The following is a 24,695-nucleotide window of genomic DNA, read 5'->3' as shown; positions in this document are numbered from 1 at the left end:
ACTCCTCACAGACAGTCACCCGGAGGAAACCCACGCAGACACAGGGAGAACACACCACACTCCTCACAGACAGTCACCCGGAGGAAACCCACGCAGACACAGGGAGAACACACCACACTCCTCACAGACAGTCACCCGGAGGAAACCCACGCAGACACAGGGAGAACACACCACACTCCTCACAGACAGTCACCCGGAGGAAACCCACGCAGACACAGAGAGAACACACCACACTCCTCACAGAAAGTCACCCGGAGGAAACCCACGCAGACACAGGGAGAACACACCACACTCCTCACAGACAGTCACCCGGAGGAAACCCACGCAGACACAGGGAGAACACACCACACTCCTCACAGACAGTCACCCGGAGGAAACCCACGCAGACACAGGGAGAACACACCACACTCCTCACAGACAGTCACCCGGAGGAAACCCACACAGACACAGGGAGAACACACCACACTCCTCACAGACAGTCACCCGGAGGAAACCCACGCAGACACAGGGAGAACACACCACACTCCTCACAGACAGTCACCCGGAGGAAACCCACGCAGACACAGAGAGAACACACCAAACTCCTCACAGAAAGTCACCCGGAGGAAACCCACGCAGACACAGGGAGAACACACCACACTCCTCATAGACAGTCACCCGGAGGAAACCCACGCAGACACAGGGAGAACACACCACACTCCTCACAGACAGTCACCTGGAGCGGGACTCGAACCCACAACCTACAGGACCCTGGAGCTGTGACAGAAACTAAAAATATTCTGTCCACATTTAAATAAATCTGTGTGTAGACGGCACATGTATTTACATTTTGGCATCTTACATCCTTCAGAAAACTCATACTTGAACATATCTGCATCTCAATGTCATGCCTAGTCCCTGTCTGATGTTTGTCCTACACTGTACTGTAATAACTGTCCTGTGACTGCTGTATGTACCATACATACTGTAGGGACTGTAAATATGATTCAGGTCTAATTCAGGAGTGTTAATTACAACGGAGTTTTTCATCAACAACTAGCATTTTAATAATAAATATCTCACTACAAAACTTTAATTCCAAACTTTAGAGCAGCAGTGAACAGCACGAGACGAGAGGAACTTTAAAACCTTCAGGGAAATGGTGTAAAAGGGACAAATGGATCATGAATAAATGATAGATTAAATGATGAAGTCATGAATTAATGATTGTATAATGAAGGCTCTGTTAGGAGCTGAGTCCATCCTTAAGAGGGAAAAGTAAAAATGATGTAAGATTCAATAAATAATAAAGACTACATTAAAGGACAACAGACACAGCACAGTTTTGCAGAATATTGATGAATGGAACCCACAAGAAAAACCTAGAACCTTTCCATTAGAACAGAAACAACATTAGAACAGTGTTCTCATTGACCTCTGGTTCTCATTACTCTGTGCTGGGTTCACATGGTTCAGAGGACAACGTTATCACTTCTACACACGAACACTCATAAGGGTGGAGCCATTTCAGTCACAGCACAGAGCTGGGAAACACTCTACTGTAAAAATATCGATAAAATATAAATAACGTGTACAGCATTGCCAGAGTAAAGTGGGAGGGGCTTATTCACCTCATTTATGACCTGTCAGAGTAAAGTGGGAGTGGCTTATTCACCTGGTTTATGACGTTTCAGAGTAAAGTGGGAGTGGCCTATGCTTAAACACTGGTATATAAAAAATCTAAATAAAACTAAATAAATACATTTACATCAGAACAAAAATCTGTACAGAACTTCAAGTATCTAAAGGGTCCACCCTTATGAAATATATTTCATCAACACAGTTGTCTGCCTACTCTTAAAATTTACTTTGAGTGGAACCAAACATTTTAACTTTTATTTTTGGAAAACAAAAGGAGGAGTATACGGCTGTAGCTGGTGTGTGTAAGTATTTCGGTGCTGTAACTGTATGTAGGAGTAAACGGCTGTAGCTGGTGTGTGTCAGTATTTTGGTGCTGTAACTGTATGTAGGAGTAAACGGCTTTAGCTGGTGTGTGTCCGTGTTTCAGTGCTGTAACTGTATGTAGGAGTATACGGCTGTAGCTCGTGTGTGTCAGTATTTTGTTGCTGTAACTGTATGATGGAGTAAACAGCTGTAGCTGGTATGTGTCAGTATTTCGGTGGTGTAACTGTATGTTGGAGTAAACGGCTGTAGCTGGTGTGTGTCAGTATTTCGGTGCTGTAACTGTATGTAGGAGTAAACGGCTGTAGCTGGTGTGTTAGTGTTTCAGTGCTGTAACTGTATGTAGGAGTAAACAGCTGTAGCTGGTGTGTTAGTGTTTCAGTGCTGTAACTGTATGTAGGAGTAAACGACTGAAGCTCGTGTGTGTCAGTGTTTTGGTGCTTTAACTGTATGTAGGAGTACACGGCTGTAGCTGGTGTGTGTCAGTATTTCGGTGCTGTAACTGTATGTAGGAGTAAACTCCCATGGCTTGTGTAATGTCTTTCAAAAGTAAAGTACTTGTCTGTTTGCAACTGCATTGATGTCATATATTTCACTGAAACATGAATGGATTATGGGTGGGATGTACACATCTGAACCATGTGAACATAACACAGCTCTAATTTATAAGTAGAAATGGACATGTAAACACTTAGATCTGATCTAACAGTTAAATAACAGGTTCTCAGTAAACAGGAGAGCTTCATCAGCCACTTCAAAAGCAGTGTGTTTCTGTGTGTGTGGGTTTCCTATAAGTCTTACCTTCCTGTGTCATTTCTAATATAAAATATATTACATTTTGTTTGAGTGAAGGAAAGAACCACTTTTGGCTCCTCGGGTTCTTCCCCAGAGCATCAGAACCTGTACATTCTTATTTTTAAAGGTTCTTTACAAGCACATAACTTAAATATGAATAATAATAAAGATAAAAATTTCTAAATAATTTGATGTAATTTACAGAACATTTAAAAAACAATATTTAAACAAAACATATCTAAAAGAGACTCAAAACCATGGTTCTTTAAGAACATCAGACACTGACAGGTTCTTTAAGGAACCAACAGTGGAGGATGTATACATTTTAAATGTTATATATATAGGCCCTGATCAGTCACTGCCCACCCTCTCAGCCCCACAGGAGCACTTTGTAGTTCTACAATTGCAGACTGTAGTCCATCTGTAGCTCTGCATACTTTTTAGCCCCCTTTCCTCCTGTTGTTCCATGCTCAGGTCCCCTACAGGCTAGTGACACTGACGTAGCTGTGGTGTGTAGTATGTTACATGTTGCACGTGTCACTCACCAAAACAGATCCCTTTTGTAACAAATACAGGAAGATGAACCTGATTCTGATGTAAATAGATGTAAATAGATTTCTGATGTAAATAAGAATGTGTGTGTTCTGTATGTGTAAGGTTATTTTCACTCCACAGAACACATTCGTGGCAAAACAGTGAATTTAAATGGAAATGTAGGTATATGCAGTGAATATAGTGTATGTTCAGGCACTTTGCTCAGGTACATTCCCATGCTGGTTAGTAAAAGCAGTAAAGAGAGTAAACAGTAAAAAATTTTATCCGTTGAAAAAAAACAAGCATTTCACAGAGAAAATGAAGCACATGCAAATCAGGCAGCGCTTAAACCAGTGGTTTGGTGAAAAATTGAATTCACGTAGTTTTCTCTGTGTATTCCAGTCGTAAACAACAAACCAAGACATGTTCTGTGTTTCTGGACCTGTGAGGCTAACGGAGATACCCCTTAGCAATTAGCATGATGCTAAGGATCCCCAGCCATTCTCAGGCCTGTCGGGAGATATAATCCCAAGCAATAACGCCCAGACCACCTCCACTGGCTCCTGTGGAGACGAAGGAGCAGTGGATCTACTCCAAACTCCTCCAGATCACTGAGAGCATCAGAGAAAACAAACGGTTGTGTTCACGATCATTCTTTCAGTCATTATCCAAAGCTCATGTAGTTTATCCTCTATCCATGGGTTGCAGTCACATGTCTTTTTTGTGTGGTGGTCTTTAGGGACTGTATCTGAGCAGATTTGAAAGATGGAGATGTTTATCTCATACACAGCTCCTCTCCCTGCGCTGGAGAGAGTCTCACAGCACTCAACAGCACAGAAGCCCACCGCCTCCTCACATCTGCGGGGGAAAGTATCCAGCTGTGATTTTGTAATGAGGAGAAAAAGACTGTTATCCTCTGTTAGCCACATTAGCATTTTCACCATAGGATCTAATGTAAAACTGTGAGTGTCAGACTCTAATGCATGTCTCTGCTCTCTGTCTGAATCTGAGTGAGTTATTCACACACAGATCACACACAAGCTTCAGTCATCTTCTTATTACACTCCTGTGTGGTTGTAGTGTGTAAGAGACGACAGACACAAGCCCCGTACTCCTCCGTCTCAGTGCACTGTCTGGGTGTAGCAGTGTAGTTTTATAACCTGTAAAGTGCTGGATCCTGACACATTTGGGTGGAACAGAGCTCTATTTACAAAAGTGAGGCTGATAAATGGGTCAGGGATCTATGCTTATATTACTTTCATATTAATGTCTTGAGGACGAATGTAACCTGTAAACACCACCGTTACATAATGAGTAAGTGCTCACTTTGGTGGCTACTACACACAGTGACATCAGCTGCAACCCATGGATAGATCTGTGCTCAGTAACTGTGTGTTTAACCTCTCTCCACCACGGCACACACTTCACAAACAGGTGGAGTATATTGTCACTGTCCAAAGGAAAACCTGTATCTGTGTGTGTGTGTGTGTGTGTGTGTGTGGTTACAGCATCATTTGAACACAGCAGCAGTCCTTCACACTGTGTGTAAATCTCACGACGAATGACCAATAGAAACGTTTCAAAACGACTTATTTAGGACACACACGTTTCTCTTTGGACAGCGATGATCTCTGTATTAAATGATCTTTCTTCACTCTGATCTGAGACGGACGCGTGTCATCTTTTGGTGTAAATCTGAATCTTCACCAAACAACTGCTTTAACATCAAACAGCACAAGGCCGTGTCCAGTGTTAAAGGGCAGTGTGTGCGCTCAGGTGTGTGTGTGTGTGTGTGTGTGTGTGTGCATTCAGCAGGGAGCAAGGCCTAGAGCTACAGCTAAAGCTAGCGCTGCGTTGGCATGCCTCCAGCTAGCAGGCAGCGAGCGAGACGGCTCTGTGTATACTCTGCTACGTGGTCAAAGCGTCGGGCAGCAGGCAGAGGGCAGGGGGCGTCACCTACTTGTTACAGGGACACGGACAAAGACCACAGAGATTTCCTAGATCCGTCAAATTCTTTTCTGCTTCTTTCATGTCCTTATTGATCTGATCCATCCCCTCCTCGATGCGCTCCAGTTGCTCTGAGTGTTTGGTTTTGAACGTTCAGCCCCATGTTCCCCCCCAGCCCCACAAAACAAACCCAAACAAAAGGCAAAACAACAGCCAAACGAAAACAGAACCAAAATAAAACCCATTAAAGCCCATTATTACCCCCCCACCACCACCCAAACAAAACAAACAAACAAAAACAAAACACAAAACAAAGAGAGAAAGAAAAACAAAAGCAAAGAAAAGGGGGAGGGAGGGAGAGAGGGATAAAGAGATAAAGAGAGAGACTTAGGCCACTGAGAATGAGCGTGAGACACAGAGAGAGAGAGAGAGAGAGACAGAGAGAGACAGACAGTCAGCACTAGGGCGACGGGCCTGGAGCCCCTCACCGGTACCTACTTGTCACAGGGACAAACAAGTCCACAGCACTTCCCTACATCTTTTAAACTTTTCTCGGCCTCCATCATGTCTTTGTTGATATGGTTCATGCCATCTTCAACACGCTCGAGTTGTTCTGGTTAGGACAAAGGGATGACAGCAATGAAATGAGACTTCAAACCCCTGTACTCATGAAAAGGGGGTGTTTTAAGGTGGAAATGATGAGATAGTTAAGGTGGATAGGTGCTATCTGTGAAACAGGGAGCGACGATGGAAATGTCAGCAATGAACTGAGACTTTAACCCTGAAAGTGTACTTTGTTTAAGGTGGAACTGCTGAGATGTTTAATGTTGAATTGGTGAAGGTACTTGAGGAGGAAATTTGCTCTCCGTGAACGCGGTGTGGCAACAGCAAAGAAAGGAGATTTTAAACCCCAGCAGAGATGGAAAAGGTGAAATATTTAAGGTGGATCATTGAGATCTTCTAGGTGGAAATGGTGAGATATTTAAGGTGGACCAGGGAATCGAAAGGAAGCAGGGCAGGAGGGAGGACTTTAAAGAAGAGACGGGGAGGGGACCCAGGCGAAAGGGAAGGAACGGTGAAACGTTTACGGCTGAGGAATTATGAGGAATGAGAGCTGAGGCCTGTAAATACAGCATTAGATATTTTTTGTGTCAGAATCAGAAGCGGAAGCAGAGTTTGTGGTGAAGCAAACTAAGTGAAAGTGGACTTTTGGAATTTAAAACTAATAAAACAAGTGTGTGGAAGTGACTACTAAACACAGCATTATATAAAAATATTAAAATATATATCTCTGCTCCACAAACTCTCTGAAATACGATTCTTTCTATTAACTGAGAATATAGTGCCTGTATTTTGCTTGGAACTAGTTAATTAAGTAATTTTAAACACCATTACGGCATTGTCCCTGTGACCCCTCCATAAAGGGGTTTCCTCACAGATTTTCCTCTGCGCTGTTCTCACCACACGGACATCTCTCTGCTCTGTGGAAATAAAGTAATCAACCTGCTGCTGATAAAACAGAACCAGGCCAGGAGCGGTCGTCTGACAGTGTCTCTGCAAATTACTTCCAATAAAAGATTTCACTTAGATTCTGTGAATAAAACCAGTTCTGATTCTGATTCACTTTTGAAATGGAGCGATTTCATTTGATTCCGTTCGCATTAAAATACAGCAGCAGTTTAAAGCTAAAGCGGAGTCTGGAGTCGATGGTAGTTTGTTTGTTAAAGGCCTGGCTTCAGCAGGAGACTGACACTGAATCTGAGCTACATTTAAACACTGCGCAAAATTATAATGAAACGATGATAAAACAATAAAGCAACAAAATGAAGCGAGAGAACAGGCCACTAACATAAATCAGACAGTAATCAATCACTAATCAATCAGTGCATCAGAGACATCTCTAATAGTTCTCATTATGAAGCTGCCGTAGGAAATACGTACGGTTCTTCTGGGTATTTTTTACTAGTTTTAACTGAATAAAGTGTAAAAGTCTCATCAGCTGATATTTGCTTTTGTGTTGTGTTTCTGAGCGAACTGATCAGATCATGAAGAGACAAACTGATCAATCGTACATTTTCTGATAATGAGAAACATTAGAAAGGTCGACTAGGTTTTGGAAGATGCCACTCGCCGCCACGTGGCGTTCTTGCAGCGACAGAGAGAAGGAGAGAGAGAGAGGAGTAACCTTCAGAAGAGAATGTGAACGAGTGAAAGAGAGGGTCGCCCGGTGACCGCTGTGTCCCAGAGAGGCTCTAAAGGGTGTTGTGAGGTCTGTTAGTGCAGGAGGTGTGAATCAGGGGCGCATGACTCAGGGACTTTTATTAACTCTGTAAAATCCCAAGGGGCAGAATACAACCATAAATCACACAATTAAAGTCTGAATTTATCAAAAGTGAAGGTTTATGGGCTGGAAATCGTGTGTAAGATTTAAATAGACAGTTTAAATGAACAAAGTTGTTAATGAATGCATTAAATGTTCAGTCAGTCATTTTCTCGTTCTTGTTGTGAACCCGCTGTTACACTGACACCTGGGGGTCTGGAGGAGTCAGATATTCTATTTAAACACAAATAAATAATCACTTTTATAAACATTGTTTGCTGAAATTGATCTGTGCTAAACTTTAAAATAATTTAATGAAACACTTCCTCTGCTTTAACTGGAACTGTGCTGCTGTCGGCTCTGAATAGGAATGACATCAGAGGAACAGAGAGTGAGACTGGAGCACATCCAGAGTGAGCCGACCACCTTAAATCAGGCCCAACACACACCAGTTTATATCTTATCCATCTGTGTGTGTGTGTGTGTGTGTAAAAATGTGTAAGGTGAGTGAGAAGAAAGGGACAGAAATCAGAAAGAGCACAAAGAACTAAAGTAGTCAGTGGGAGAAAAGAGGGAGAGAAAGAGAGAGAGAGAGTGAGAGAGAGAGAAAGAGAGAGAGGGGAGAGAGAGAGAGAGAGAGAGAGAGAGAGAGAGAGAAAGAGAGAGAGAGAAAGAGAGAGAGAGGGGGGAGAGAGTGAGAGAGAGAGAGAGAGAGAGAGAGAGAGAGAGAGAGAGAGAGAGAGAGAGAGAGATGGTGTTTAGTGTTGTTGTGAATTTACTGGGGCATTACTTCCTCTGCTTATGTGATTTTAACCTGTCCTTAATCATTTTAAATGTATGTATTAAAAAGTATGTAAATAATGTAATTACATTTAAACAGTTTTAGAAATAATACTTGCACTTTGTTATTATCAATGCAGTATTCCCTGCAGCAAATGTGGAGGTGCGTCGGGATGAGTTTGGAAGGAGGTGTGTCGGGGATGAGTTTGGAAGGAGGTGTGTCGGCAGAGTTTGGAGGGAGTTGCGTCCGGGATGAGTTTGGAGGGAGGTGCGCCGGGGATGAGTTTGGAGGGAGGTGTGTCGGGGATGAGTTTGGAGGGAGGAACGTCGGCAGAGTTTGGAAGGAAGTGTGTCAGGGATGAGTTATGAGGGAGGTACGTCGGCAGAGTTTGGAGGGAGTTGTGTCGGGGATGAGTTTGGAGGGAGGTGTGTCGGGGATGAGTTTGGAGGGAGGTACGTTGGCAGAGTTTGGAGGGAGTTGCATCAGGGATGAGTTTGGAGGGAGGTACGTTGGCAGTGTTTGGAAGGAGGTGTGTCGGGATGAGTTTGGAGGGAGGTATGTCGGCAGAGTTTGGAAGGAGGTGTGTCGGGGATGAGTTTGGAGGAAGGTACGTCGGCAGAGTTTGGAAGGAGGCGAGTCAGGGATAAGTTTGGAGGGAGGTATGTCAGGGCTGAGTTTGGAGGGAGGTGCATCGGGGATGAGTTTGGAGGGAGGTGTGTCGGGGATGAGTTTGGAGGGAGGTGTGTCGGGGATGAGTTTGGAGGGAGGTATGTAGGAGATGAGTTTGGAGGGAGGTGCGTCGGGGATGAGTTTGGAGGGAGGTGCATCGGCGATGAGTTTGGAGGGAGATGCGTCGGGATGAGTTTGGAGGGAGGTATGTCGAGGATGAGTTTGGAGGGAGGTACGTCGGCAGAGTTTGGAAGGAGGCGAGTCGGGGATAAGTTTGGAGGGAGGTATGTCAGGGCTGAGTTTGGAGGGAGGCGCATCGGGGATGAGTTTGGAGGGAGGTGTGTCGGGGATGAGTTTGGAGGGAGGTGTGTCGGGGATGAGTTTGGAGGGAGGTATGTAGGGGATGAGTTTGGAGGGAGGTATGTCGAGGATGAGTTTGGAGGGAGGTACGTCGGCAGAGTTTGGAAGGAGGCGAGTCGGGGATAAGTTTGGAGGGAGGTGCGTCGGGGATGAGTTTGGAGGGAGGTGCATCGGGGATGAGTTTGGAGGGAGATACGTCAGGGCTGAGTTTGGAGGGAGGTGCGTCAGGGATGAGTTTGAAGGGAGGTGCTGTCTGTGAGATGCTGCAGTTATAAAAAATGTTTTAAAGTGAATTCCAGACTCAAAGCTGGGTGTAAGAGGTTTTCCCCCGGGGATTGTACACAGATCCATCGCAGCTTCAGCTGATGGAGGAGAGAGAGGTGTTTGTCATCACCAGCAACACTGACCGCTCTGTTATCTACCGCCAACTCTACGACATGGGAGCCATAGGTTTCATCTCACTAATGCTCACTTCTTACTCAGTAAGGCTCAGTTCTGTCTCGCTGACTCACAGTATAACTTCACTACCGCTCTGTTTCATCTCAGTAAGGATCACTGTCAGCTCACTAAGTCTCACTGTTGTCTCAATAAGATTTGATTTTGTCTCAATAAAGCTCAGGTTAGTCTCACTAAGGCTCAGTTTCTTATAATAAGGCTCAGGTTAGTCAAAGGTTTGTCCCATTCATTTGCAAATTTTTCTAATAAATGCTCAGTTGTGTCTCATTAAGTCTCAGTTTTGTCCCAGTAAGGCTCCATTTGGTTTTGCTATGGCTCATTATTGTGCTATTTTATTGTGACTTCAACTCAATTCATTCTATTAAAGGCTCAGCTTTTAACTCATTATGGCTCAGTTTGATCTGACTAGTTCACTTATTTCTTGCTAAAGCTAAGCTTTGTTTCATTTAGGCTCAGTTTTGTCTCAGTAAGGCTCAGATGTGTCTCACTAACCCTTGTTTCATCATACACTTTAGGTCTGCTAAAAAATCAGCCTGCATTCACACTACAGGCCAAACACACAAAACCAGCCACAGTTAAAGGAGCAATAAGCAGTTCTCAGAAACAGCAGCTACTCTGACACCTACTGACCTGGATGTACCAGAGATTCTGTACTAAACCTAGTTCAAACATGGTCTTCAACGTTTGTGGGGCCCTCTCTATGAAGCAACAACTGACCAACTGAGGTGTAAGAGAGAGTTTCAGTGAATCAGAGCAGTGGACAGTGGAGGTGAATGGAGGCAGACTGTATATCTCTCTTTCCACCGTCCCCCAGAACACGGTCCAATTCTCTGTCCACTGTCCATCTCTCTGTCCACTGTCCCCCAGAACACTGTCCAACTCTCTGTCCACTGTCTGCCAGAACACTGTCCATCTCTCTGACCCCAGAACACTGTCCAAATCTCTGTCCACTGTCCATCTCTCTGTCCACTGTCCCCCAGAACACTGTCCATCTCTCTGTCCACTGTCCTCCAGAACACTGTCCATCTCTCTGACCCCAGAACACTGTCCAAATCTCTGTCCACTGTCCATCTCTCTGTCCACTGTCCCCCAGAACATTGTCCAACTCTCTGTCCACTGTCCCCCAGAACACTGTCCAACTCTCTGTCCACTGCCCAACTCTCTGTCCACTGTCCCCAGGACACTGTCCATCTGTCTGTCCACTGTCCCCCTGAAATGTCCAACTCTCTATCCACTGTCCCCCAGAACACTGTCCATCTCTCTGTCCCCCAGAACACTGTCCAACTCTCTGTCCACTCTCCTCCAGAACACTGTCCAAATCTCTGTCCACTGTCCAACTCCCTGTCCACTGTCCTCCAGAACATTGTCCAATTCTCTGTCCACTGTCCCCCAGAACACTGTCCAACTCTCTGTCCACTGTCCCCCAGAACACTGTCCACCTCTCTGTCCACTGTCCCCCAGAACACTGTCCACCTCTCTGTCCACTGTCCAACTCTCTGTCTAATGTCCTCCAGAACATTGTCCAACACTCTGTCCACTGTCCCCCAGAACACTGTCCATCTCTCTGTCCACTGTCCAACTCTCTGTCCACTGTCCCCAGAACACTGTCCATCTGTCTGTCAGAACACTGTCCATCTGTCTGTGCACTGTTCCCCAGAATTGTCCAACTCTCTGTCCACTGTCCCCCATAATACTGTCCATCTCTCTGTCCACTGTCCATCTGTCTGTCCACTGTCCCCCAGAACACTTTCCATCTCTCTGTCCACTGTCCATCTCTCTGTCCACTGTCCCCAGAACACTGTCCAACTCTCTGTCCACTGTCCCCTAGAACACTGTCCATCACTTTGTCCATTGTCCAACTCTCTGTCCACTGTCCTCCAGAACATTGTCCAACTCTCTGTCCACTGTCCCCCAGAACACTGTCCAACTCTCTGTCCACTGCCCAACTCTCTGTCCACTGTCCCCAGGACACTGTCCATCTGTCTGTCAGAACACTGTCCATCTGTCTGTCCACTGTCCCCCAGAACACTGTCCACTGTCCCCCAGAACTGTCCAACTCTCTATCCACTGTCCCCCAGAACACTTTCTATCTCTCTGTCCCCCAGAACACTGTCCAACTCTCTGTCCACTCTCCTCTAGAACATTGTCCAACTCTCTGTCCACTGTCCCCCAGAACACTATCCAAATCTCTGTCCACTGTCCAACTCCCTGTCCACTGTCCTCCAGAACATTGTCCAATTCTCTGTCCACTGTCCCCCAGAACACTGTCCATCTCTCTGTCCACTGTCCTCCAGAACACTGTCCATCTCTCTGACCCCAGAACACTGTCCAAATCTCTGTCCACTGTCCATCTCTCTGTCCACTGTCCCCCAGAACATTGTCCAACTCTCTGTCCACTGTCCCCCAGAACACTGTCCAACTCTCTGTCCACTGCCCAACTCTCTGTCCACTGTCCCCAGGACACTGTCCATCTGTCTGTCAGAACACTGTCCATCTGTCTGTCCACTGTCCCCCAGAACACTGTCCACTGTCCCCCAGAACACTTTCTATCTCTCTGTCCCCCAGAACACTGTCCAACTCTCTGTCCACTCTCCTCTAGAACATTGTCCAACTCTCTGTCCACTGTCCCCCAGAACACTATCCAAATCTCTGTCCACTGTCCAACTCCCTGTCCACTGTCCTCCAGAACATTGTCCAATTCTCTGTCCACTGTCCCCCAGAACACTGTCCAACTCTCTGTCCACTGTCCCCCAGAACACTGTCCACCTCTCTGTCCACTGTCCAACTCTCTGTCCATTGTCCTTCAGAACATTGTCCAACACTCTGTCCACTGTCCCCCAGAACACTGTCCATCTCTCTGTCCACTGTCCAACTCTCTGTCCACTGTCCCCAGAACACTGTCTGTCAGAACACTGTCCCCAGAATTGTCCAACTCTCTGTCCACTGTCCCGTAGAACACTGTCCATCACTTTGTCCATTGTCCAACTCTCTGTCCACTGTCCCCCAGGACACTGTCCAACTCTCTGTCCACTGTCCCCTAGAACACAGTCAATGTCTCTGTCTACTGTCCCTCAGAACACTCTCATCTCTTTGTCCACTGTCCCCAGAACACTGTCCAACTCTCTGTCCACTGTCCCCCAGAACACTGTCCATCTTTCTGTCCATTGTCCATCTCTCTGTCCACTGTCCCCCAGAACACTCTCATCTCTCTGTCCACTGTCCCCCAGAACACTGTCCATCTCTCTGTCCACTGTCCCCCAGAACACTCTCATCTCTTTGTCCACTGTCCCCCAGAACACTGTTAAAGGACGCCGTGGACACACAGAGTGGCCATTAAAGCTAAAGTGGACTCTCACTGGATGTAGACTGCATCCTCATTATTCCAGAGTTATTTTTCTCTGGAACTGAGAGCTGCTCGTGTACCTTTGGCCTGTAGTGTCTCCCTCCTGAGCCACTAGAGCTAACCCCACTACAACAGCCAAGTGATATCTAACCATTATATTATTTCTATCATCTCATTTACATAATTAAATAATATAATCTACATTTCTTACATAAAACTCACTTTAATCTAATACTCATCTCTCTTTTTCTTTTCTGTAACTTACCTCCCTGTTCATCCAGCATAACCAGAGTCCGGATACCAGCATCTTTACTCTGTTCCAGGGGAGAGAGATGGGGGGGGGAGAAAGAGAGAGATACAGAGAAAAAGAGATACATAGAGAGAGGGAGAGAGAGAGAGACAGAGAGAGAGAGAGAGAGAGAGAGAGAGAGGCAGAGAGAGAGAAATAAAAGAGAACAGAAGAGAAAAGAGAGATGAGAGATGATGAGGTGAGAGAAGAGAAGAGATAAGAAATGAGAAAAGAAGAGAAATAAGGGATGAGAAGAGAAGAGACGAGAACAGATGGGAGGAGAAGAGATAAAATAGAAGAGAGAAGGGATAGAAGAGAAGAGAAGTTACATGTCAGTGAGTAGAGACTGGAAGAGAACAGCATCAGAGAAAAGAGGGATGAATTAAAGTGATAGTTCAGCAGAAAGAAGACCAGGATTCATCCTTTCATCTGTTTGGTACAGAGTCTTCTCCAGGAACCATTCCTCACTGCTCCCGGCCTGAGCCTGGGTCCCCGTGAGGCACTGACCACAACGGAGCGGTACTGAAGTGGACGCTGCTGGGGACGAGCCCCTGGGTTCTGAAGGAGAGTGGGGGTTAAGGCCGGTGTGGGTCCGGCGGTGGTCTCAGCTGGACACGGCACTGATGGAGAGTGGTACGTCACGGAAGAGCAGTGAAGTGGCAGGGAACCGCACTATAATTAGCTCCTCGTTATAAACACACGCCTCATTAAAGGTGATTCTGTGTGTGTGTGTGTGTGTGTGTGTGTGTATCAGGTTTCACTCAGATTCTTGGGACCAAATCCTCTCGTATTGAGAGGAGTTCACTACATGAATGTAAGTCAATTTAATGTCCCCACAGTGAATGGAAATATACTTGTGTGTGTGTGTGTGTGTGTCAGCTCTAGGAACCTGGAGGTTGTGGGTTTGATTCCCGCTCCGGGTGACTGTCTGTGAGGAGTTGGTGTGTTCTCCCTGTGTCTGCGTGGGTTTCCTCCGGGTGCTCCGGTTTCCTCCCACAGTCCAAAAACACGCGTTGCAGGTGGATTGGCAACTCGAAAGTGTCCGTAGGTGTGAGTGAATATGTGTGTGTCTGTGTTGCCCTGTGAAGGACTGGCGTCCCCTCCAGGGTGTATTCCTGCCTTGCGCCCAATGATTCCAGGTAGGCTCTGGACCCACCGCGACCCTAAAATTGGATAAGCGGTTACAGATAATGGATGGATGTGTGTGTGTGTGTGTGTGTGTGTATGTGTGTGTGTGTGTGTGTATGTGTGTGTGTGTGTGTGTGTGTGTGTGTGTGTATGTGTGTGTGTGTGTGTATGTGTGTGTGTGTATGTGTGTGTGTGTGTGTGTGTATAGAGGAATTCTCCAGGGCTCTATAAGGCTCTATTGACCCAAATAGAGCAGATGATCCACTGTTACCTCGTCAAATCCTTACATCACTCCATCACTCCCTTGTTCCGCTCAGAGACAAGAGCGCTGAAGTGTGCTAACTGACCTAGCACTAGCATCTGTTAGCTTCTGGCTATGTAACTTGTGTGTGTGTGTGTGTGTTGTTTAATGAACATACTCTGACTCTGTTTTTACAGCAGTAACTAGATAAAGCCAAGGTTTCACATTAGCATGTCTCTGCTCCTCTGAGAATATTTAACAGATAAAATGAGCTTGACGCTGAGTAGTAAAACATTCAGAGCATACGTCTGTGCCTTCTGTGCTAATATCACGCGTAGCTTTAGCTTAACGCTCAGTAAAACCAAAGCCTGATGATTAGGCCCAGCTCAGACCATGTTAATGTGTTAATGTTAATGTTGTCCAGTCCTGATCTGATCACATTTGTAGGTGTCTTTCAGTCTGATTGTATCAGCCTTTACATTAAAAACCCCAAATCTCTCTGGACGATCAGCGCTCTGCAAGGTTTACACGCCACGGTTTAGTCCCTACTCGACTCGCTCTGAACCACGAGAGAACAGCCACTAAACAAGAACCCGCTTCCAGAACCAGGACCTGATTCACCTGGTGGAGGAGGGGAACAGATGAGGAGAGAGAGTAGTGTAGAGACAATGCGGTGGAAAAGCACTGTATGACTCCTTTTCAGAATGAATCAGTGATGTAGAATCTCCAGACGTTGGTGTTTTTTGTCACATTTTAAATCAGAAAATGACTGGTTAATTTCTCTTTCTCTTTCTAATGATTAGGATAATTTAACATTTAAGGCTTCAGTTCAGCTCCTGGAGTTCTGACCAATGGGAGCATAGCCTTGGCTGAATCTGCCTAGATACGGCAGAGAAACAAGTCCTGATTGACCGATGTTCTACTGGGTGTCTCAAGATTGTAATCCTTCTGTTTCCAACCAAAAATAACACCATTAACATAATAAAACATGAAAGATAACACGTATATTATTATTCAGTATTATATCTAGACTTAAACGTACTTAAGAAGACTTCTAGGACATTGTTTATTTTCTCACATTGTAAACCAGAAGCTGACTGGTTGATTCCTCTGTTGTTTCACGGTGATGTTAATGCTTAATCTAAGGTTTAGGACCTTTGGTGCTGCTCCTGAAGTCCTGACCAATGGGGGAACAGCTTAGCTCTGATCTAATTGAACATCACAGAGAACTCCATCCTGATTGGAGGATTTAACTTTCAAGGTGTTAACCTTCAAACCAAAACTGAAAATAATTGTTTAGTAGTCTTTCTTTAAAAAGCCAAACCCCTGACTCTGTTAAATATGAAATTAATTCTGTTTATTTAGGAGTGTTTGATTAGAAAGTGTTTTTGTGTTTGTTCTCTGTGCTCTCACCTCCTCCACCAGCTGCAGCATGCGCCGAGTGCTCTCCAGCGACTGCAACGAGAAAAACACAGTTAGACATGGTTCCAGTCCACAACACAGTCAATATACAATCAATAAAAACACAACCCAATCAATATACAATCAATATAAATTTATTGTACCGAGTGAGTTAAAAGTCACAGGACACCCTTTTATTCCAGAAAGGAAAGGGAACGTGACAGATCTTGTTACAGGCTCCTTACAGACTTGTTACAGGATTGTTACAGGATTGTTACAGGCTAGTTTCCGATCTTCTTACAGGCTTTTCCGATTTTGTTACAGGCTTGTTATAGATCTTGTTATAGGCTTGTTACTGTCTCATTACAGACTCAACCAGATCCTAAATACTCAGCACCATCTTCAGTCAGAATGGATGTGAAAACTGTTTCCTGTCACACTGTCAGGTAGCGCTGAGCATTTAGAGTCTGTTCGAGTCTGTAATGAGTCTGTAATAAGCCTGAACGAGCCTGTAACAAACAGAAGTTTTTAACTTTGTGTTGATGACTTCTGAACCATGGGAGATATTGCAAGCCTGACTGCAGCAGTCGAGACAATTCCAATCATCTTTGATTTACTACATCACCACCTTCCCATTGGAAAAACTCGCCCTTGATCCAATACGGTGGTTTTCAAGATGGCGGCCACATTCTGGACACAGTCTAAAAGAATGCCCCATTAGTCGCTGGGGTATTCAGATTTTCCTTTTGCTTCTGAACTAAAAGGGTGTCCTTAGACTTTTGACTCACACTGTACAGTCGATTTAAACACAAGAATTTGTAATACACTCTACCTTTAAAAACACAAGACTAACACTAGGCTAAGTTTTCTTTAATGGACAAAAACTAAAATGTTCTCAAGTAAAAAGTTCTCCGCGACAAACACTGCACTAAACTAGCAACAATTAAACGACCAAAATGAGATTAAAACGAATACATGTTTTAGTTAAAAGTTGAAGACTAAACTAAATCTAAATCCGCTTCCAAATGTTAAACTGGTCCAGAGTCCGCTGTGGTGTGTGTGTGACACTGTTTACTGTGTGAACACCACGTCAACCACATTCACTCATTTATATCCCTCAGATTCCTCTCTCTCTTTCTCTAACTCTCTCTCTCTCTAACTCTCTCCATGTCTCTCTCTCTCTCTCTACCTCTCTCTCTCTCTCTCTCCATCTCTCTCTCTCTCTCTCTCTCTCTCTCTCTCAGAGAATTATCTCCTCGTGCATTTTTAATGCCTGTCCATTTCAGTTCAGTACATAATCTCTCATTTAAACCCGTTCTTCCTCTGGACAATGTCGGCTCGGTCAGTCTCCTCCTGTGTGACATTCTACCCTCAGATCAGCTCTTAGTGCTGTGTTTAAACATTCTCCTTTACATTTCAGTCACTTTTCTGAGGGAGAGGACCGCGTTAAACTGACCGTCCCTGAGGCCCCCGTTCACATGTTTCCAGATTTTATTAGAAATGGATTTTGTTGTGAGTGTGTGTTGTTCTCCTGCTGTTCACACGAACACAGCGTCGTCTGTCACCGAGACCAAAGGGCACTTTCAGATGGAGGTTTTTAAAGTTTACAGGTGAAACAGAGCTTTGGGAACACGCTGTGTAGTGTGTAGTGAAGAGCAGAGGCTGTATTTGGCGTGTGACTGTAGTGTTGCTGAGACTCTGCTTCATCCGTGTACAGATTAATGTATGCGCATATTAATGAGTGTAGTGTGTGCAGTGGGAAGGTGCAGGGCCTGTGTCTGGCTCCTGACTCTGCAGGGTTTTTTTATTTAAATCTGACGTAGTGTGGAGCTCTATTTCTGTAGACTTTACCTCGTCCGCCAGCTGGTCCGCCCGCTCCTGCAGGTTCGTCAGCTCATTACGCATGTCCGTATCGTCCGCCATGGCTCACCACCGAGAGAGAGACACGCTGAGAGAGAGAGGGATGATCTGTGAACAAGAGAGAGATGGAGAGAGAGATTGTGAATTCTGCACCAACATAGGAAAGTTTCAGTATGAATAATCAGAAACAAGCGCACAAGAGACAGAGAGAAAGAGAGAGAGAGAGTGAGAGAAAGAATGAGAGTGTGTGAGAGACAAAGAGAAAGAGAGAGTGAGAGAGTGCAAGATAAAGTATGAGAGAGAGAAAGAGAAAGAGAGAGTGTGTGAGAGAAAAAGAGAGTGTGTGAGAGTAAGAATGAAAGAGTGTGTGAGGGAGACAAAGAGAAAGAGTGTGTGTGTGTGTGTGAGAGAGAGAGAGAGAGAGAGAGAGAGAGAAAGAGAGTGTGAGAGAGATAGAGAGAGTGAAAGAGTGTGTGTGAGGGAGAGAGAGAGAGTGTGTGTGTGAGAGAGAAAGAGAGAGTGAGAGAGTGTGTGTGAGGGAGAGAGAGTAAGAAAGAGTGAAAGTGTTAAAGGAAGAATGAAAGAGAGAGTGAGAGAGTAAGAATGAGGGTCAGAGAGTGTGTGTGTGTGTTTGTGTGTGTGTGTGAGAAAGTAAGAGTGAGAGAGAGTGTGTGTGTGTGTGTGTGTGTGTGTGTGTGTGCGCGCCACCACTCCGTCACGTTCAAATCCCAGCTGAGATCTGGTTCAAATGGTTCCTCTCAGATCTAGAACCATTCTCCTGTACGACAGTGAGGTATGGGGGGCGCTCCACAGTCACACATTTGACAATGGGACACACACCCGACGGAGACGGGGCACACTGAGTTCTGTAAAAGCATCCTGTGAGTGCAGAGTACGACACCAAACACCGGCCGCAGACGGAACTAGGACAATGCCCTCTGTCACTGAGAACACAAACCAATGATTAAATACTGGCTTCATCTAAAAATCACTACACAGCCCTGAGCCAAGAGCTGAGCAAAGAGGAGAGCTCCCTCACACACACACACACACACACTCTCTAATTCTCTACACAGTCATGTCTCTGGAAATTTAGGAGAAAACTTCATTAAACGTTTACACGCATTTATTTTTAATGAGTTAATTTTTGTGTAAAATGATGATAAATAAAAAGCCCTGAGCCTCTGGACGCAACTAAATCACAGCATCGTCCTCCGCCTCCTGTGATAAAGTCTGACTTAGTTAAGTGTGATCTCAGGGTGTGAAGTGGAGAGCGGGGCCAGGGGGCGGGGCCAGGGGGCGGCGTCTGTCCTGGTGCGTTCTCCTCTGAGTCCGAGGACGGGCCGGTGGCTGAAGCTCGGAGGAGACGCTGCAGGAGCGAGGTCAGGGCTATTTTTACAGTCGAGTTCATGTTTTATTGACGTGGGTCTCGCTCTAAAGTGTTCTCCCTGAAAAATACATGCAGCTCGTTCTCATTTCTCAGAGACGTGTGAGAAAACAGGAGCGAACACAGCGCTTTGTGGGCTCTGAATACTCTGGGGGCCCAGACACAGCCACAGAATGAATGGAGTTACACAATATACCTGTTTACCACGTTTTTGGGAGACAGCGCCACCCCTGGTGAGTCCTGACAAAGCTATGATTGCCACCAAACCATTTCAGACAACACTGCAGCGCCAGCCCTGGTCCCTACCCACTGTTACGGGTTTCAGGGGGTGGGACTATGGGGAGTACCTTTCAGAGCGCCCCCTCCTGCCTGACTTGGTTAAGGGAGTTTTCACAGCTGTAGTTTGTTTGCTCCGGTGTGAATCAGTACGAAGTTCGTGATCTTGGAGGGTTTCCCCTTGGTTTAGTTTGTTCCCACACAGGGAAAAATCTACAGGCACCAAAACGTGTCACTGCCAACAATGTGAGAAACGTCTCTCCACTGATTGGTCAGAGCTGACTGAGTCTTTTACATAATCTGGAGATTTTGTGTGAAATTAAACAGAAAAGCTGTGCTCTAATGTGTTTACGAAGCCCCAGTGTCTGTAAATAGGTAAAAAAACAAAGTGTCTGGGTCCAGTGCTAGTCTTTCTCTCTCTCTGCTCACGGCAGAGAAACACCATCTGGAGGTTTTTAGACAACGGAGAGACTCCAAACGCTGAAAAGCACCGACCGAGAGGAGGATGTCGTTCTGTTCCTGTCTCATTTGTTCACTGTGTTAGATCAGCGCTGTAAATTTGTGCCGTGTCTTGGTGGGAGACTGGGGGCACTACACGTTTGAAACGGACCATTCTTCGTTCGCGACCTCTCCTCGACCCCGGCGCTCTTATTCAGTTCAGACGCTGGACATTTGTCTCATACGACACAATCCTGTCCAAATCAGAGAGAACGGCGCCCCCTCCCCATCGAAGACGAGTTCTTTAACGATGCACTCAGTCAGTCACCACTCAGAAATATCAACCAATGTTTAGGACAGAGATTCATTATTTCTCACTCACGAGTTTGAAGATGGTCTCGGAATGAACTCATTTCTGCTCCATAGAGTGGGGCCCTAGATGTGGAGACTGTGTTTAAAATGGGGTTTAGTACAGAATCTGAGATCCTGCTTCATAATGTGGAGAATAAGAATTGGGGAGATGACTGACTGCTCCTTTAAAAGTCACCACATCAGAATGAAGTTCAGGACTCTCCACAGAATCTGAAGTAGAGTAGAAGCCCCTGAGAGGGAGATTTAGACTTTGTTTCCAACAACGCCATAAATGTGTTTATGCTCCATGCAACATTTCATACGCTCTGCATCATAGAGGACACCAGGCCGCTGAACGTGTAGAGCACTGAGTTCATGACGTTAGCGTGAGATCTCTGTCTGACAGTGAGACTCAGGCCTGAGGAGGACACAGATATCACTGGGACACAGGGTCTCTTTCTCCCCCTTTCTCTCTCCTCTTTATTTCCCTCTCTTATCAGCCTTGTTCTCTCTCTCTCTCTCTCTCTCTCTCTCCTCTTTATTTCCCTCTTATCAGCCTTGTTCTCTCTCTCTCTCTCTCTCTCTCCTCTTTATTTCCCTCTCTTATCAGCCTTGTTCTCTCTCTCTCTCTCTCTCTCTCTCCTCTTTATTTCCCTCTTATCAGCCTTGTTCTCTCTCTCTCTCTCTCTCTCTCCTCTTTATTTCCCTCTTATCAGCCTTGTTCTCTCTCTCTCTCTCTCTCCTCTTTATTTCCCTCTCTCTTATCTGTCTTGTTCTGTCTTTATCTCTCTGTGTTTATAAATCTGTTCTACATTCTCTGACTCTTTTCTCTGGAGTGATTCCTCTCTCTCTCTCTCTCTCTCTCTTTCCTCTTTATTACCCCCTCTCTTATCAGCATTGTTCTCTCTCTCTCTCTCTCTCTCTCTCTCTCTCTCTCTCTCTCTCTCTCTTTATCTCTGGAGTGTATTAATAATGAGAGCTGTGTCAGGGCTGTGGTTCTGAGGGTGACACTGGGTTTTTAAATAATCTTGTGTGTGTGTGTGTATTTGAGTGTGTGTGTGTGTGTGTGTATTTGAGGGTGTGTGTGTATATATTTAAGGGTGTGTGTATGTGTGTGTGTATTGGAGGGTGTGTGTTTATATATTTGAGGGTGTGTGTATTTGAGGGTGTGTGTGTATTGGAGTGTGTGTGTATATATTTGAGGGTGTGTGTGTATTGGAGTGTGTGTGTATATATTTGAGGGTGTGTGTGTGTGTATTTGAGGGTGTGTGTGTGTGTGTGTGTGTGTATTGGAGGGTGTGTGTATATTGGAGTGTGTGTGTATATATTTGAGGGTATGTGTGTGTGTGTGTGTATTGGAGTGTGTGTGTATATATTTGAGGGTGTGTGTGTGTGTGTGTATTTGTGTATTTGAGGGTGTGTGTGTGTGTGTGTGTATTGGAGGGTGTGTGTATATTGGAGTGTGTGTGTGTGTGTGTGTGTGTATTGGAGTGTGTGTGTATATATTTGAGGGTGTGTGTTTGTGTGTGTATTTGAGGGTATGTGTGTGTGTATGTGTGTGTGTGTGTGTGTGTGTGTGTGTGAGACAAGCTATAGATCATATTCCTCCTGACGATGATGACCCACAAAAACAAAAACTTGGTGTTTCTGTGAAAGGGGCGTGGCTATATGTAGTTGTTATATTTAAGAGCAAGGGGTGTGGTTAACTGTTTTTTAGAGACAGAGAGTGTGTTTTTTCAGTAGCCATTGTGTTTTATGGAAAGGGGGTGTGGTTATTGGTGCTTAGAGAAAGGGGGTGTCGTTATTGGTGCTTAAAGAAAGGGGGTGTGGTTATTGGTAGTTAACCAATCACAAATCTCCTGCCTGTTTGCTGAGGAGTGGACTCTGAAGATGTTTATCACTATACTGACCATAATGTGGTGCAGTGTTCTGATTGGTCAGTGTGGTGGAGGAGGCGGGAACATATGATGTGATATTATAGGTTATAAAGGGTCGCCCACAGGCTCAGTGACCTCCACTCAGTACGGACCAGGAACAGGACCATGACCAGGACCAGGACTGGAGATACGCCGCCTGCACCCGGGCCATCTGTAGTCAGTTCTGGTCCAAACCGGATCCTGCTCATTAAAGTTTGTACACTGCTTTATGTAAACGCTGTCCAGAAGAGTGGCGTGATTCAGACGCTAATAAAGAGCAGATTAATGAAGGGTAATTTATTCAGAGAAGAGTGGACCTGATGTCCATCCTTCAAACTCTCTCTCTGTCTCTCTCTCTCTCTCTCTCTCTCTCTCTGTCTCTCTCTCTCTCTGTCTCTCTCTCTCTCTCGTTCTGTAGTTTATTACTCAGCCGAGCATCTGTTCATTTCTGCATTTTTTCCAAAACAAGAGAACATTATTCGATCACAGACACACAACTTTTTTCTCTGTTCAGAGAAAAGAGGGAGAGAGAGAGAGAGAGAGAGAGAGAGAGAGAGAGAGAGAGAGAGAGAGAGAGAGAGAGGGAGGGAGAGAGAGAGACAGAGACAGAGAGAGAGAGAGAGAGAGAGAGAGAGAGAGAGAGAGACAGAGAGAGAGAGAGAGAGAGACAGAGAGAGACAGAGAGAGAGAGAGAGACAGAGAGAAGAGAGAGAGACAGAGAGAGAGAAAGAGAGAGAGTGAGAGAGAGAGAGACAGAGATAGAGAGAGACAGACAGAGAGAGAAAGAGAGAGAGACAGAGAGAGAGAGAGAGAGAGAGAGAGAGAGAGAGAGAGAGAGAGAGAGAGAGAGAGAGAGAGAGAGAGAGGAGACAGAGAGAGAGAGAGAGATAGATGTAATGCTGATGTAAGAGCAGGTGCATCTTTGTAACAGACGTATGATGGTGCTCAGAAATACATATTTAATATAAAGTCCCCACTGAGACGCTGTAGTCCTCCAACAGACGCACTGACACTGACTTTAATGAGTAACCGTATGAAACACACTCTTCATATCTGTCATCTCCCACGTGTTCATTTCTCAGCAGGTCTTTAGATCTGAAGAGATCAGACAGAAGAGTCTCCTCCTGAACAAAGAGGAAACAGACTGAGAAACTAGGGCTGGGCAGTTCATCAAACATTAATTGAAACTGATGTTCAGAACCCACTAATTAACACAATATTGCCTTCTTTCTTTTTATTCTGTTCATTCTTTTGTTCCCCACTGAGTGTTCATGTACTGTTCCTTTAAACCCACACCACCGCGCTGTAGTCACATGACTCTGCCCCGTCCAATCAGCCTCTTTATTAACACAAAGCACTGAGAGAAACCAGTTTCAGACCGAAGTGAATCCCCCGGTCTGTTTCACACTGAACACAATCACACACCGAATACGAACAGAGCACGGCTCAGACGCAGAGACGGAGCTCCCAGCCGCGTCAGAGACACACACCCCACCTTTAACACCGGAGTGTGGACACAACACAAGAGTCTGAGACTGAACTCCTCACTAAAGAGGATTTACAGCCCTCCGTCCCCCGCCACTCAGCGCCCACCGCTCCACAAACACAGGAGCCTTCATTTCTGGAGCATTCTGATTGGTCCCGTGTTCATCGTGGATCCTCCCCCACAGCCGCCGGGTCCCAGTGAAGTAGGAAAACAAGAACAAAATAAACAGATCGATGTTTTAAAGCAAGATTTTGATACAGGCCGGTGCTGATCCAGAGAAACAACAAGTGGAAGTAAGTGCAGTACACAACGCGATCTATAGTCAGTGCTCAAACTAGAAAGGAGTTAAGTGCAGATAAGTGCAATAACAGTCTGTTACAGTGTGCACTTAGATTAATGCTCACTTCAGTGTGTGATAAAGACATGGGTCTACAGTCTGTGTGTGAAGACCGTGAGAGAGTCCACTGTCAGAAGCTCCAGCGTCTGGGGCCAGGACCGAGAAGGGAGGGGAGGAGCCGGTCTGTTCTCGGTTTTGTAGGCAGCGTGAGAGTTTTAAACCTGATGTGGGCAGCTACAGGAAGCCAGTGAAGAGAGAGCAGTAGTGTGGTGACGTGGGGGAACTTTGGAAGATTGAAGACGAGCCGTGCGACTGCATTCTGGATCAGCTGAAGAGACCCTCAGAAGAACACCAGCCAGGAGAGAGTTACAGGAATCAAGCCTAGAAATGGCTAGAGCCTGGACTAGCACCTGGGCAGCCTCCTGAGAAAGAAAATGTC

General features: G+C 45.5%; 1 protein-coding gene across 1 annotated transcript in view; it reads right to left on the bottom strand.

Moving 5' to 3' along the window:
• snap25b (synaptosome associated protein 25b) overlaps positions 1-24,695 on the bottom strand; it is a 52,888-nt gene that overhangs the window by 7,048 nt on the left and 21,145 nt on the right. Inside the window, exons 2-5 of the mRNA XM_066686071.1 lie at positions 18,057-18,173; positions 16,218-16,259; positions 13,412-13,460; positions 5,231-5,348 (exon numbers count right to left, since the gene is read on the bottom strand). Of these exons, the coding sequence (XP_066542168.1) occupies positions 5,231-5,348; positions 13,412-13,460; positions 16,218-16,259; positions 18,057-18,128 (281 nt within the window). The 5' untranslated portion in view covers positions 18,129-18,173. The remainder of the gene's footprint in view (positions 1-5,230; positions 5,349-13,411; positions 13,461-16,217; positions 16,260-18,056; positions 18,174-24,695) is intronic.

The sequence above is a fragment of the Hoplias malabaricus genome, chromosome 1 (assembly GCF_029633855.1).
Source record: "Hoplias malabaricus isolate fHopMal1 chromosome 1, fHopMal1.hap1, whole genome shotgun sequence".
NCBI lineage: Eukaryota > Metazoa > Chordata > Actinopteri > Characiformes > Erythrinidae > Hoplias > Hoplias malabaricus.
Note: the sequence above shows the minus strand (reverse complement) of the source record. Positions and strands in the feature narration are given on the sequence as shown.